General features: G+C 55.1%; 2 protein-coding genes across 2 annotated transcripts; both read right to left on the minus strand.

Annotated features, from left to right (window-relative positions):
- Positions 1-447: 447 nt before the first annotated feature.
- On the minus strand, positions 448-5,062 carry Ankle1 (ankyrin repeat and LEM domain containing 1). Its single transcript, XM_076856915.2, has 10 exons — positions 5,044-5,062; positions 4,942-4,981; positions 4,446-4,598; positions 4,120-4,225; positions 3,891-4,023; positions 2,882-3,643; positions 2,572-2,749; positions 2,119-2,278; positions 1,606-1,735; positions 448-1,345 (listed from the first exon to the last, which is right to left on the minus strand). Exons 1-10 carry the CDS (start codon positions 5,060-5,062, stop codon positions 1,173-1,175), a joined length of 1,854 nt encoding a protein of 617 aa, XP_076713030.2. The 3' UTR covers positions 448-1,172.
- Positions 5,063-5,901: 839 nt separating this feature from the next.
- Babam1 (BRISC and BRCA1 A complex member 1) lies at positions 5,902-13,816 on the minus strand. The gene is made up of 9 exons (XM_076870587.2): positions 13,711-13,816; positions 12,347-12,700; positions 10,919-10,977; positions 10,037-10,157; positions 9,885-9,963; positions 8,816-8,840; positions 7,541-7,670; positions 7,291-7,377; positions 5,902-6,371 (listed from the first exon to the last, which is right to left on the minus strand). Exons 2-9 carry the CDS (start codon positions 12,647-12,649, stop codon positions 6,168-6,170), a joined length of 1,008 nt encoding a protein of 335 aa, XP_076726702.1. The 5' UTR covers positions 12,650-12,700; positions 13,711-13,816; the 3' UTR covers positions 5,902-6,167.
- Positions 13,817-15,403: the final 1,587 nt, after the last annotated feature.

Raw genomic sequence — 15,403 nt, forward strand, 5'->3', positions numbered from 1 at the left:
CTCAGCCTCCTGGGATTGCAGGCATGGAACACCACCACCTGCTGGGAGTCCTCTGTTTTACACAGAAAGAAAGGGAAACTCTAAAAGAGATTTCTCCAGCTCGGATATAGGCGGCAGGACCCAGGCACACTCCACAGGCCTGGCCCTTAATTATAAGAGCAGCCTAGGGGACAATCCCAAGTAGGCGGAACCTCTGCCCAGGTACAGTCCGCCCTTGCGGGACTTCATAGGCTGAGTTGTGATGATGGGCAGGTGGGTAGCCAATGAGGCAGCAGATCTCCCCAAATCCCTAAAACCACTGAACCTTCTAAAGAAGAAACTTTCTCAGAAACTTAAAACAACCCCTACATACGCCCTCAAAACCATATCTCTGACAACACAGCAGCAACAAGTCACCAGGATGGCAGTTTGGCATTTACTGAAGCTCTCTGCACATGTAAATGATGTGTAGTCACAGTTCCCTGAGGAATCGGGTTAGTAACCCCCTGTCCAGTGGAAGAAATGAGTCGGCGAGGAGGCTGGGGTGGCGCAGCCAGGACCTCCTGGGCCTGCCCACACCTCACCGCCACAGCCCCCCGACTTCCCTCCGTTGGAGATGTGACACCTGGGCTCAGTGCTAGGCTGTCACACACTGTTCACAGGACGCCCATTGAGTCCCTACAATGATCCCGAGGCAGGACCTCAACTGCCCTCATTGTAATTGAGGAAACTGAGAGTCAGACGGAAAAACCCCTGGCCGGAGGTCCCACAGCCCGGAAGCAGCAGACCTGGCTCTGGAGCTGAACAGATGCCTGCGTGTAGCTGAGACGGTCATTAGCCGTCCCGTTATATGGGTCTTGGGTCTGGAGATTAAAGGTGGACTCTGTCCACAGATAGGACCAAACTGCCCAAGCCCCACTGTGTTCCAGAGCACCCCGTGGCTCCTCCCTGGTCTCCTCCATGACAGGGAGCACGGTGCCTCCCTCCCATAGTCCTCCCTCAGCCTGACAGGGGGACCGACCCTGGGCTCCCTACACACGCACACACCGCACACCACACACGCACGCACCGCACACATACACTCTTACACATCCTGCCGTCTGAAGCCAGAGGTGGCCGTGCTGTCAGCTTGGAGCAGCTGGTATACCCAAATACCCTGATGTCCACCCAAACTGGACAGCCAATCCCCAGCTTCAGCCACGGGCCTGGATGTCCTGAGGCCGCAGCTCTCGCTGGCCCTCGGCCAAAAAGACAAGGAGGGCACGGTGTAGCAGATGCACCCCCAAGCGCCGGCGCCGATGGCGGGGCCAGTCTGCCACCACTCCGTAGTAGTGCCCTTGTTTCTGGTTGGTCAGTTTCTGGATTCCTAGAGAAATTAGAAAAATGGGGTCAGAGGGGTGGCCTCAGGGTACCCCTCCACCAGAAATATGTGACAGCAAACCCAAAATGGGTTGCCCTCAAGTAAGGATAAACAAAGGGAGCAAAATTCATGCAAATTCAGGTATAGGGTTGGTGCTCAATAATTGCTTATTCACTGAATAAATGAATGAACAACCCTGAAAGGGAAGAGGTGAGGGAATCTGTCAATCAAATGCCCTTCCCCAGCCCCACTTCCTAGGTACCCACCTAGAGCATCCACAAGACACGCCTCCCGAGTGTAAGCCTCCACAGCCACCACGTGTTGGAAACAATGCAGGGAGATGACACCGTGGCCACTGTCCCAGATGTCCAAGATCTGGCGCACCTTGGGGCATGCCTGGAGGGCCCGGGCAGCGTCAGAGGTTGCCTGTCCCTGGCTGGCTCCCCCCGCTGGACCTTCATCCTTGACCTCAGGCCTGTTTTCTCTTTCCTTTGTCTTTTTTTTAGGTTTTAGTTTCAGGAAACTTCTGGGCAAACGCTTGGGATACAGGCCCCTCCAGGGCCCCTGATGGGAACCGAGGGGCTTCCGGGGACTCAGGAGTGCACTCACTGCTCTTGAGCAGAGGAGTAAAGATAAGGCAGGACGAGGGGCGGGAAGTAGAGGGACCCTCCACCCGGCAGAGGGAAGGAGCTTTGGGACCTACGGGTGGCCATTCCCAGCAAGCACCCCAACTTAAGTAGAGGATACCAAAGTGCTATACGATCAATGTGGCCTGATACCTGTTTTCTTGGCCGTCCACGGTAGCCAAGGGCCTCCCAGAGGTGGGCATCTGGTCGGGCACGTGTCCCCTTGCCCACGTAGAAGATGGCACGAACGAAAGTTTGAAAGCACTCGGCTCGGGTCAGCGAGAAGGCTTGGGCTGGCAGATCCTGAGTTTCCCTGGATAGAGGGGGACCCTCAGAGAAGGAAAAATGACTAATTGTCCCATTGCCACTACCCAAGGTCACAGAGCAACTTGAACCCACATCCAGCGACCCCCCCGTTTTATAAGACCAGGGAAGGGTGGCTGCTCCCCAAGGATACTCAACTGTTTAAAGTTGGGTTCAATCATTTTTTTATGAAGAAACTGATGACCAGAGAGGGCTGGTCCCTTTCTTAAGAATACACAGCAAATACAAATCACTCCCCAAATTTTCTAGTTTCCATCTCTGGGTCTTTCCTGCACCAAGTACCTGGGGTCTAGCAGCAGATATGTGAAGCTGGACTTCACAACCCCCTCCCGCCACCTCTTCGTCGGATCTGGTCGCTCAAACTGCTGGGCAAGTGCATCTTCATCGGACTGAGCATCTGGAATATGGCCTGTCCGTAGGGCCTTGGCCAGTTCTGGGCTGTACCCTGAAAACTCTGGGCCTGGAGAGGAGAATAAGTCAGGGGAGATGGAGGAAGAGGTGGTTCTGAGAGCTGATGAGGGTAGGACTGAGAGCTGGGGTCTCCGGGGATTCCTGGAGGCTCCAGGATTCTGGATGTCCAGGAGACACTAACCAGGGGTGGCCCGGGCTTCTTCGGGCTGTTGACGGTAGGGGTGCCAGGTGAAGGGCGCCATGAGGCCAGGGCTCTTGTCAAGCACGTGATGTGCCTGCGGCAGCTCCGGGTCAGATTTGGCAGGGACTGGCAGGTGCTGGCAAGAGGGGACAGGGTCCCTGCCCTCTGTGGAGCTCAGCTCTTCCTCCGTCAGCCAGAGGGCAGCCTCGTCCCTACCAAGGAACGTCTGGTCGTCGCTCAGGTTGGGGGGTCCAGGTGGCTGTTCCTGTGGAGGGCTACGGGCTGAGCGCCCATCCAGGAGGGAGGCTGAGGAGGGAGAAGGCGGGCAGCCTGCTGTATGGGGACAGGTCAGGCTCAGGGCCTGCAGACAGGTGCTCAGCTCTGCCTCCCTGATGGCCAGGTGGCCTTGACGCACCAGCTGTGGGGCACTTCCAGGTGCTGGTATCCTCTGACTAGGCTGGAGATCAGGCAGTCCCCGAGTGGTCTGGGGCAATGACCTGACCCGGGGAGAAGTGTCCAGGGCTGGGTCCTCATCTCCAGAAACCTCAACTGCAGTGACAAAGGAGACCTCTGAGGAGCAGTCCCAGCACCCGAGGGGGACCTCTGAGTCCTCATCCTTGTCTGCACATTCAAGGGCGTCAGGGAGGTTGGGGGATCCAGGGCCAGACTCCAGGCCCAAGTCCCCTCTGTCAGCTCTGCTCAGCGGGGCTTGGAGCGCTGTGGAGTCCAGTGTCACATCATTTGGTGCAGAGACACCTGGGCCTGAGAGAAGAGAGGGAGCGAGAGAGAGAGAAATAGATTCAGATCAGACAGAAAGAGGAGATCAGAGTCTGGAGAAGGGAAGTTGGAAGCACAGGGAGCTAGCTAGACGGTGGCCATGAGAGTCAGAACCAGCAGGTGGCAGTAGTGCCGAAGACCATCAAAAACAGCTGGGGACCAGGGAAGCAGCGGGAGACTGTGGATGCCAGAGGCACTGGGAGCACCACGCGGCCGCGCAGGCCCGACTCACTGCCAGGCTCCGGCTCTGACTCTGGCTCCTGGGCCTCTGCCCGGGCTGCGGTCGGAGAGTCCAGCTCGCACAGGATGCGTGCGCAGTCTCGGTGCCCCTGCTGTACCGCTAGGTCCAGGGGCCTGAGTCCGTCCTGCGGAAGCGCGGTCAGCAGGGGGCGCCCGAGGACCTTCCCCCTCTCCTCCTCTCCCTCTGGGTCCGCCCCATCTGCTCTGAGGAGTTCCCCCACCTGGTCACGCAGCGCGGGGTCCGCTCCTTGGCTCAGCAATAGCTCCAGGCCGCGGCGACAGCCCCAGGCGGCGGCCACATGCAATGGCGTCAACGCTTCGGCCGATCTGGGACGAGAGCGCAAGAGAGGTCACTGGAGACTTCACCTCCGGAGTAGGACCTAGGTCGCGGGCGCTGAGAACTGAAGCCTGGGCCCTGGGTCCCTAAGATCCCCAAGCCCCACCCTCGGACACCAAGCCCCGGGGGACAGACAGCGGTGCGTGTGCTCTAGGATTCCCAGGCCTAGCCTCTCGGAACACCCTGCACTGAGCCCAGGCTTCGCCTTACCGAGCGTTGGGGTCCCCTCCTCCGCGTAGCAGGACCCCGAGGCAGCACAGGCCTTTCGGGTGTCGGGCTCCAGCCGCCAAGTGTATGGCGGCCGCGCCATCAGTAAGCACCAGGTTAGGGTCGGCGCCGCGGCGCAGCAGCTCCTCCACTGCCCTGCTGACAGAGGGTCAGAGTGGACCGCGGCCCCCTCCCGACCCGGTCTGCCCACCGATCCGACCCGGGCCCCACCCTCACCGCGGCTCCTCCTCCTGTAGCGCCGCCCGCAGCTGCTGAGCCAGGCCGGCCGCGGCACCCATATCCAGGGCGTCCCCGGGCCCCGCTGCCCGGCCCGCCGATTTCCAACTTCCCGCGGCGGCCTTGTGCGCACGCGCCGCCCCGCCCCGCGGCCCGGGCCCCCGCTCCCCGGCGCTGCACTGGCTGCTCAGCCAGGTCGCCCCGCGCCGCACCGCCGCCCACATCGGAGTTCCCGAGCCTAGTGCGGGTCCGCGACACGCACCAAGTGGCAATCGGGAGGCCCTGGCACCGCCGATAAGGTCCTGGGCACGAGGAGGAGGGTGGGTGTGCCCTTATCTCGCCTCAGAACCGCAGACGGACGCACCCTCCCGGGAGCGCTCCATCACGGAGCTGGGGAAGCAGCCGCGGGGCGCCAGGGCGCTCGGAACCCTCGGCCACGGCGGCTGCCCTTAGCGCGCAGCCCCCATTCGGGAGGCTGGTTCCCAGCCTGCCGCCCTAGAAGCCGTGCAGCGCCCGTTCCCGCCCAGCAAAGTCGGGAGTCCGGACTGTGGAGGGTGGGGCCTTACTTCCCCCTCCGCCAAATGGGAAAACAACTGTAACGAAAGAAAGGGGCATTTCTGCACAAGGCCCTCACACTGTAGGCAAGTGCTGAAAAACAGGAAAAGCAGTTGCTCAACAAGTTATTTTTGTTTTATGTGGAGCTGAGAAAATCTGGTCCATAAACTTCTCACAATTGCATCATCCGGGGAAGATGGTTGAGTGGACCTCAGCGGACCTCTCCTATCCGTCTTCCCGCCGCTAGGGAGCACCCACCTTAGCTCCTGGTCTTTGTTCCAGGAAGAAGGGTGACCCTGGCCTGGCCAATCAGCATCCCAGAACCCTGGACCACAACTGGCTTCAAGGAAGTCCACCTGACCCGGAGAGGTCCAACGCAGTCAGGGAGCTCACAACCCTCGGTTCTCTGCTTTGGGACTTAGGAAGTGGTGGGAGCTACCTCACCCCTTTCCACGGGTTGGGGAGAAAGAAAGCAGGGCACACTAGACACCAGCTGGGCAGTTCCGGTGGCAGGGAGCACTGAGGCACCCTTGAGCCTGAAGGTGCCACCTCAGCTTCTCATCCACAAGAAAGAAGCCATTCACCCTCTTCCTTGCTTGATGGGTGGGTCTCTGTCACTTCCAACAGGGTTGATGCCAATTAACACGAGATTATTGTGGACCGGGGCTAAGGATTGTTAGATTTTTATTTTGATGACAAGAATCACATATAGAACAAAAGTTATAATGGAACAACTAGGAGTGGGTGTGGGCTAGAGACATGGAGAATGCGTGCCCAGAGTTCCAAGGGCCTCCTGGAATTCTAGGTTTCTTCCCGGGGCTGCTAAGTGCCCTGAGTACCTCTGGAACCCCTAGGAGTCCCAAAAAGCTGTTTGAGAACCAGCACTCTAGACCAAGAGTCTCCGGGTACCAGGCTGAGATGCACAGTGACGGTTCACACAGTGGCCTCAACCTCGGTGGCTTCTTCCTCCTCCTCCAGCAGGCTGTAGGAGGCATGGCTCTGGCACGGTCGCTGCAGTGGGTGGGCCAACAGCTTGGCCATGCAGTTGTGTAACTCTAGGGCTGGCCCCGCTAGGGCCACCTCATATTTGTAGCTGGTACCCTTGGTGTCCAAGCTGCCCATGAAGGCAAACATGTCCTGTAGGGGGCAGTGAGCGACAACTCAGGCAGACATTGATCCTGATCCACCCTCCAGGTCCCCAGAAGGCTTCCCAAAGGAAGGGACATCTGGGGTGGGATCTGAAGAGCGAGGACAAGTTTGCCAAGCTCAAAGCACACCCGCTGGTACCCACCCAAGAGGCCTCAGTCCTAGGTGTGTAGGATCCCACAGCATAGAGAGCGGTCAGATGACACCCCAGCCCACACACTCGTCTTTTTCTTTTTCTTTCTGTGTGTGGTACTGGGAACTGAGCCGAGGCTGCTGTATCACCAAGGGACATCACCAGCCACTTTCATTTTTTTATTTTGAGGCAGGGACTCTCTAAGCTGCTGAGGCTGACCTCCGACATGTGATCCTCCTGCCTCAACCTCCTAAATTGCCCAGCTATCTATTTAAATGTCTCTGGCAGAGCTGGGTACAGTTCTCCCAGCCCAGGCGAGGGCTCTGCCCAGCCTGCACGCAGAGCCTTCTTGAGGATGGGGAAGGCTTCCCACGGGAGGGATTTCTTATCTGGGTAAAGGTCTGACCAGGCGCTGGTCTCAGTTCCTTCACTGAGTCGAATAAACAGTGGCCAGTGAGATCCCGTTAGTTCAGGACTGAGATGCAGGGTGAGCAGAGCTTAGGAAGGAGGAGGGTGTGCCAGGCAGAGGGCACAGGAAGGCAAAATCAGGAAGACAGAGAAGCCAGGGAAGCTGGGTTGAGCTGGGCGGGGTCAAGATTCCCGGAGCCACTGTCCCAACAGTCCCCACAACTTTCAGTCACCAGCAGCTGCTCACAGAGGAGTGGCAAATGGTTGTTGAATGACTGATGGCCACCACCCAGCAGGACCAGGGCTCCAGGGCTCCAGGGCTCAGGGTGCTGAGATATCCCAACTCCACCCACCTGCACCGCCCCTCACCTTCCAACTGGTCTCCTCCTCCTTCTCCTCGGCGCCATTGTGGATGTAAACAACATCAAAGAAGAAATATGGACACTGGAACATTCTCTGCCGGGGAGAGGACAGACTGTGGGCTCAGGTCACCCCAACGTCCGCCTCAGACTCCAGGAGTACCCTTCTAAGCACCCCAAGCCTGTGGTCAGGAATGCCCGCCAGCATTCACCCTCCGTCCTGGCTGCAGGTGTCCCTCCCTCTCCCAGGCCTCACCCACCTTCATGGACTCTGTCAGGGACAGCTGGGGCTGGCAGGGCGGGCGGCTGTAGACAAGGATGGTGCGGACCACGTACGGGGGCGGGATGGTCTGCACGTTCTCCGTGACAGGCAGCTCTGTCTTCTGCTGGCTACAGAGCCAGAGGGGAATGGGTCAGAGCATGCTTTGGGGTCTAGCCCTCCTGAACCTCTGGAGAGCCCAGCTCCTCACTGGGCATGCAGGGCCCATCTGGCCCCTCCTGAGCTCACTGTTCCCTCTGAGCCATCCCATACTCTCTCCTCCGCCCCCAGCACCTCCCTGGGCTCGCCCCGCCTGGTCTCTCCTGCTACACCGGGGATGCTTCACTGATTGCAAGGCCAGATCCTGTGCTGGCCACCTGAGGGCTCTGGGTTGGACCTGCCTATTGACACATGGCTTCCCATCAGGCCAGGGACTGCTTCCATGGGAACCAGATTTTTTTTCCCCAGCACTGGGGATTGAACCCAGCTGGGGAAGTATGGTTTTTACAAGTTTTTCAAGTGTTTAAAAAATCTAAAGTGGTAGCTGGGTGTGGTGGCGCACACCTGTAATCCCAGCAGCTCGGGAGGCCGAGGCAGGAGGATTGCAAGTTCCAAGCCGGCCTCAGCAATAGCGAGGCACTAAGCAAGTCAGTGAGACCCTGTCTCTAAACAAAATACAAAATGGGGGGGGGGGATGTGGCTCAGTAGTCGAGTGCCCCTGAGTTCAATCCCTAGTACCAAAAGAAAAAAAAGAAATCTAAAGTGGAATCCTATTCAATAATACAGGGAAACAAGAAATTCCAACTTCAGTGTCCCTAAATAAGGACACACGGCCACACCTGCAGCAACAGAGGGCAAGAACTGCGACGGGGACCTTGGCCTGCCCACAAAGCTGAAAATATTTATTGATTCTTGACAGAAAAAACTTTGCTGACCTTTGGGTGAAAATAATTAGTGTGGAGCACTATGGGGCAGTTACAGCACTGACACAGAGGGCAAGACTCCAGGAAGTATGTCCCTTGCAGAAAATGTTCCCAGATAGATAAATGAGCCACTCTTGCAGGCAGCACCAGGCACGGGCAGGCTGTAGGACCCCTGGATTATCTCTGTGCTGCCGAGTTTTGACCAAGAAAGATCTCTTTTGGTTTGTTTGGTTTGGTTTTTGTATTTTTGTAGCGCTGGGGATGGAATCCAGGGCCTCACACATGCTAGCAAGCGCTTTGACACCGAGCCACACCCCAGCCCAGGATCTTCTCTTGGAAGGTGGATAACTTACATGAGGCTGAAGAGCCCTTCCAGATCTGGTGGGGATGCTAAGGAGAAGTCCAATGGCTTCGCTCAGACAGTCAGAGGCAGGTGGCTTCTCTTGATCCTAATGTCGGGAGAGCCCAGACCCCTCCAGACAGGCTGTGGGTCCCTGGCAAGTGGCTCCCCTTCTCTGAGCCTGGTTCTTCTCAGCACAGAGAACAAAATAAAATGCTGACATGGGACCCCTGGAGGACCTTGGTGATTGAAAGCTCCTCTTTTCCTCAGGGCTGGTGCCACTCTTCTCACAGTTAGAGCCACAAGGGTGTGGGGCGTCTCGCTTCTGTTCTCCTAACATGCATCAATTTCTTAATTCATGGGGATCATTTTCTATTTAAGTTTTGGGTCACACCTGAGCCTTTAATGTTCAGATTAGCATGAAATGCACTATGTCCAAGTTAAAGAGACTCTAGGGGCAATTCTAACTTTTTAGTCACACACTGACATTTACTGAGCACCAACTGAACACCTGGTGCTGCACAAAGTGTTCCCCTTGTGAATGCATTTTGGAAATCCCAAGTCCAAATCATCTCTTGCTGCTTCTGTATTGTTAAAGGTTGAGTGTCCCTTATCTGATATGCTTGGGACCAGAAGTGTTTTAGATTTTGGTAGTTTTAAAGTCTGGGAATATCTGTATATGCTAATATCTGTATATGTTTGGTCCTCAGCGATGCAACTCAAGTCTGAACAAGAAATTCATTTGTTTCCTACACACCTATTATGCACAGCCTAGAGCCTGCATTTTGACAGTGACCGTGCCCAGGAGGTCAGGGGTGGACTTCACCTGTGGCCGCCATATGGGCACTCATCAAGTTTCAGACTTTGAAGCATGTCAGCCTGGGGATGCTGAAGCCCAAGGCGTGGTCAGTTTTGTGTCCCACATTACAGATGGGGAAACAGGCGGAGAGGTCACCTGCCCAACCTGTCCAACACAGCTGGGACCTGAATCTGAGCTACCCAGCAGGCCCTCCATGGCTCAGGCCTGCGGGCCCAGAGGGGACAGGAAGGAGGCCCCCCAGGATGACGGCCACAAAGGATACTGAAGGAGGAGCATGAGGCCGTTTCCAGGTCATAGAGGCAGCTGCAGAGCTCGCGGGGGTCAGAAGTAAGGCCGGAGAGCTACAAGGAGGCACGGGGCTCAGTGGGGAGCTGGTCCCCACGGAGCCCGGGGTCGGCACCCACCCCACCTCACCCAGGCCGTGTCGTCGTTCACCACCACCAGCGCGAACTCGTGGCTCTTGTCGATCTTGTGCTTTGTCCTCACAAACATCTCAATCATTTTCTGGGAGACATTGAGGGCATTGGTTTTGGAGCTGGGAAGGCACAGAGAGTAAGTCGATCAGGGTCCCCTCAGCCTGCAATAAGGTCCTGGGGTACATGTCATGTGGTAGGAAGGTGGCAGCTTCAGCGCAGCAAGGACAGAGCCTGGGCCGCAGGAGAAGCCAGAAGCCTCAGGGAAGGAGTTAGGCTGGACCTCTGGAGCCGGGCTCATAGTCATCACGGAGGCCTGGGAGACCTTCTCTCAGCCATGGGTGCCAGAGTGGAGGGAGCTTCGCCGTGTCTTGTTTGTTTTTTCCCACAGGCAGGGTCTGGGTCTATTTCCCAGCATGGTCTTGAACTCCTGAGCTCAAAAGACCCTCATTCCTCAGCCCTCCAACTAGCTGAGAGCACAGGCCTCATCACCACACCTGGCTCGTAGGGGCTCCTGCTTAGCATCTCCCAGGAGCCCCTTGGGCTCCACCTAGGCCCTGTAACCTGGTAGCACATGGCTCTGGGTATGTATTTTGGGGTCAGTCAGGCTTGGGTGTGAATCCAGGTCCTGCCCTATTATTATGAAACCTTGGGGAAGTCACTTGGTTCTTCTCAGAGTCTCCAAGGTGTTGCTGTGACACAGGTGATGTCCGACAGCTCCCTCACTGGGCCACGGACATCATTACTACTATCACTACTACTCTAATACTGCAGACCTGAGGCCACACCAGGGTGGGGCAAATCTAAAGTGAGGGCCCCATATTTTAACAGCTGGCCTCGTCTAAACATGGCCACAGGTACAAGCTACAAAATATCTTCTCACCCATTGAATGACTCCAGCTTTGGCAGCGACATTTCCTCGGACAGGTCCAGACAGATAATCTGCAAGGGAGTTAAGAGAGGGCAGTGACCGGGAAGCTGGGGTTGTGGCTCAGCGGTAGAGCGCTCACCTAGCACATGTGAGGCCCTGGGTCTGGTCCTCAGCACCACATATAAATAAATAAAATAAAGGTATTATGTCCAACTACAACTAAACAAATTAATTAAAAAAGAAAAAAAAAAAAGAGGGGAAAAAAAAATATTAACACTAGGTCCCACCACACTCTCCAAGGAGTATAGTCTAAAAAGGTGGCAGCATGGTGACCCCCAATTTAAAGCCAAGCTATTCACTTTAGAAGGTAATGGATCAGGGGAAGAACACTGGACTGAGGGTCCAGGCTGACGAGTAAATAAATGAATGAAAGAATGTTCAAAGCAGAAACATGGCTATAAGAGTGCAGTGAGTTACACTATTCCCCTCAAAAGACACGTCCAGAGGGTGTGGTGGCCAAAGTCTGTAATCCCAGCTACTCGGGTGGCCAGACCAGAGAATTATAAATTAAAAGGCCTAAGCAACTTGGTGATACCCTGTTTCAAAATAAAATTAAAAGAGCTGGGAGTAAAGCTCAGGGGTAGAGCACTTGCCTAGCATGCAAAAGACCCTGGATCCATCCCCAGGACTGGAAAAAAAAAGTCTCCAGCTCCTGCTGAAACCCAGAATGTGACCTTCTTTGGAATTACGATCTTTGCAGATAAAATTAAAGAAGAAATCCTGATTGATTGTATTATCTTGACAAATGTCTTTATAACAAACAGAAAAAAAAAAGACACAGAGAAATAGAAGGGAAAGCCACATAAGGATGGTGGCAGATAATGGAGTGATATGGCCACAAACCAAGGAACACCTAGAGCCAACAGAGGCTGGAAGAGGTAGAGAAAGCCTCCCCTAGAGCCTTCCGAGGGGACATGGCCCTGCTGGCACCATTCCAGGCTAGAATTATGAAGGAGCTAAATCCCTGTGGTCATTTGGGCGCTGTAATTCCAGCAACTCAGGAGGCTGATGCTGGAAAATGGCAAGTTCAAGGCCAGCCTGGGAAACCTAATGAGACCATGTCTCAAAATTTTAAAAAAGGGGAGGGAGCTGGGCAAGGTCACATACTTATATTCCCAGTGACTCAGGAGGCTGAGGTGAAATGATCACCAGCCTGAGGCCTGTCTCAACAACTCAGCAACACTGTCTCAAAAATAAAGTGCCCCTAGGTTCAATCCTCACTATCAAAAAAAATGTTAAGAGTTCTGTTGTCATAAGCCACCAGTCTGTGGTAACCTATGGCAACCAAAGAAACTGATACACAGACCATATGTGCACAGTAAATTTCAAAATGCAAGAATGTTAACCTACAGGTCCTTCAGCCCAACACCACCAACTTACCACCTTTTCTGGACAGTTGACCCTTGGTGTTCGAATCTGGACCTCAGGGGCTGGTGGGGGCACCTGCCAGGGCTTGGGGCCAGTTCCTGGAGGGTTGGGGGTCCCATCTTCAGCACTGGCCGCCTCACCCTCACCCTCACTGCGGCTACCCACGCTGGCCTGGGCCCCCAGTGCCCGATCCTCAGCCCCCTCAGGGTTGGAACGGGTGCGAGGCCGAGGTTCTGCAGACTGCTCCTCTTCCTCCTCCTCTTCCTCCTCCTCCTCCTCCTCCTCAGTGGGACTGTTGGGCTCTACCACTTCCATGGCTCCTGTGTGGCTGGTTGGTGCAGGGATGGGGGAAGCCAGGATCCACCCCTTAGAGTTTTAAAAACACTTGGTTACTAAGAAGGAACACAGGCCATGAGCCACTCTACTACTGTAAGAGATTCTCCTCTCAGGGACTCAGTTTACTCAGCTGTGGAATGGATCCCTTCCAAACCTATTAGCCCAGCATCCAGTAGATAAGATAACAGGGCTGAGGTCCTAGCTCAGTGGTAGAGCACTTGCCTAGCATGTGTGAGGCACTGGGTTCCATCCTCAGCACCACACACAAATAAATAAATAAAGGTCCATTAACAACTAAATATTAAAAATAAGTAAATAAAAATAAAATACAGTAAGATAACAGTTTCCCTTGTTTCCCCTCCTCCACCCATAGTGATACCATGACTAATGACCAAGTCCCAGTTCTTTGGCCACCGTGAATGCTTCAGAGATGGGCAAAGGACCAATATGGGTCAGTGAGAGGCACATTTGGGACTTCTGATAGAGGCAGTAGGGAAAAGAGGCCCTTGCTGGGATTGCAGAGCTGGGAAGGTAGATGATGGGAGCTGCCAAGAGCCCCTTTTGCCTATGAGAGGGAAAAGAGAGCCTGCCCGAAGTGACATTCAGCTATGCCTTGAATGCAATCCATAAGCCACTAACTTCCCTTTCTTGCTGAAGCCAGACTGAGTCTTCTGTTACCTGACCCGGGAACCGTCGTGGTGAAGAGAGGAATGTAACTGCTGGGATTCTCGCCCGTGGGAGCGGGGCGGCCCGGGGGGTGTCTGCAACCGGGGCGCGGACCTGTGCACCACAGTCCCCCTGGGAACAGCCTGCCCGTCTGGACAGGGGGCGCGGGCTTCCTGGAAGGGTCTGCGCGCCTTGCAGCCCCACCCCCGTCCATCGCCAAGGAAGACAAAGCTTCAGCTGCAGCGAGGACAGAGCCTGGGCCGCAGGAGAAGCCAGAAGCCTCAGGGAAGGAGTCAGGCTGGACCTCTGGAGCCGGGGAAGCTGAGTCTCTAGGGAAGAGCTTCACACGTTTTCATCCCCCAACTTCTACTCACCGTAGCCTGAACCTCTCTCCAAGTCAGCCACCAATTCGCTAGGAAGCCGCCATTTTCGTAGCCGGAAGTAGGGCGGCGCAGCCGCGATGCCTCCTGGGAAATGTGGTTCAGCTAACCTCTCAACAAGCGGAGAGATGAACCTCAGAAAGGCTAAACAGGACTTGGAAGCTGATAGGCTGTGACGGTGCCAGAGGGGTGGGGTTTAGCATGTGATAGACTGGAGTGGAGCGGGATCTGAAATGTGATAGGCTGAACTGGGAGCAAGCGACGAAATATGATTGGCTAAAGCAAAATTAGGCGGAGCTTTTGTGTTTCGGGTCGAATCAGACTACACTGGTCAGCGCTTCTATTGTGATATGTTGGAAGGGACTGCAGAGGGCCTAGAGTACCGCGTGATAAACTCAGCGAGACTGAGTTGGGCGGAAGTGAGGAGGGGGCGGGGCCATCGATGATTGACGGAGCTGGGGTGGGTCTCAGTGTGGGGCGGGTTTTCACGAACGTAGGTGGGCGAGCCCCGCCCAGTTGCTTAATTGAGACACTGTTTTGCATACATTTGCATACGTCCAAAAGTACTTAACTGTAGCTCAGTGGCACAGCACTTTCCTGCCATGCATGGGGACTTGTGTTCCATTCCTAGCACCATACGCACACAAAAAATCTTATTTATAAAAGGGTCAAATAAGCCAGGCCGGTGCGGTGGCGCATGCCTGTATATTGCAGCGGCTCGGGAGGCTGAGAAAAGAGGATCCTTCAGTTCAAAAGCGAAGCGCTAAGCAACTCAAGGAGGTCGTGTCTCTAAATAAAATACAAAATAGGGCTGGGGATGTGGCCTATTGGTTTAGTGTGCCTGACTTCAATCCCTGGTACCCAAAAATAAATAAATAAATAAGCCAGGAGGGGCTGCATAAACTGAACTTTGAAAGTCGAAGAATTTACCGGAAAAGAAAAGCATGGAAGCTATTCTGCCTGTGCAAAGGCTTAGAGACTTTGAAAAGCCCTGGAGTTATGGAGCCTCTAACAGGTTAATATGGCTGGAGCGGAGGCTGAGGGAATTCGGTTCCCCTGGGAACTCCAAGTCAGAGAATTGCAATTTCTGTCCCCACCACCTTTGTCTTTTCTTCCCCAGGGACACGGAGGCAAGAATCAGATGCTGGGCTTTGCACAATTTAAACCAAACACAGGTGGAAGGAAAGGATATTTCAGACCACAGGCAAACGACCTCAGAGTGCAGGAAAGTTGAGAACGAGAACCCAAGAACCTTCTACTGTCGGTAGAGGAGGCATTCTGGCTGGAGCATGGGGAATGCAAGGGAGTAGGCAGCAGGAAACTTGAATGTGAGGCTGAGAAGCTTGAAATGTCTCCCAAGAGCAACGGGGAGCCATGGAGGGTGTGTGAGCTGGCAGGAAAAGAGTGATATCTTTGTCTCTGAAGTCTGGGTGGGGAAGAGCATGGAGCCAAAGAGCCTACAGAGGGAGCAGAGCTGGCATCCGGGCAGGAGGAGAGAGGCCAGATCTGTGCCTCTAGGACTCAATCAGAAGGCAGCCCTTTAGAGGAGGGTGCAGGAACATGGGCAGGATATGGAGACCATTTAGGCTCTGGGAAATGCAGCATTAGCAGAGGAAAAACAGGAGATGGCAGAGGAAGTGGAGTTGAAGGGCCAGAGAAGTCACAGGGTAAGAGTGTGTGTTACAGT

The sequence above is a fragment of the Callospermophilus lateralis genome, chromosome 1 (assembly GCF_048772815.1).
Source record: "Callospermophilus lateralis isolate mCalLat2 chromosome 1, mCalLat2.hap1, whole genome shotgun sequence".
Lineage (NCBI taxonomy): Eukaryota > Metazoa > Chordata > Mammalia > Rodentia > Sciuridae > Callospermophilus > Callospermophilus lateralis.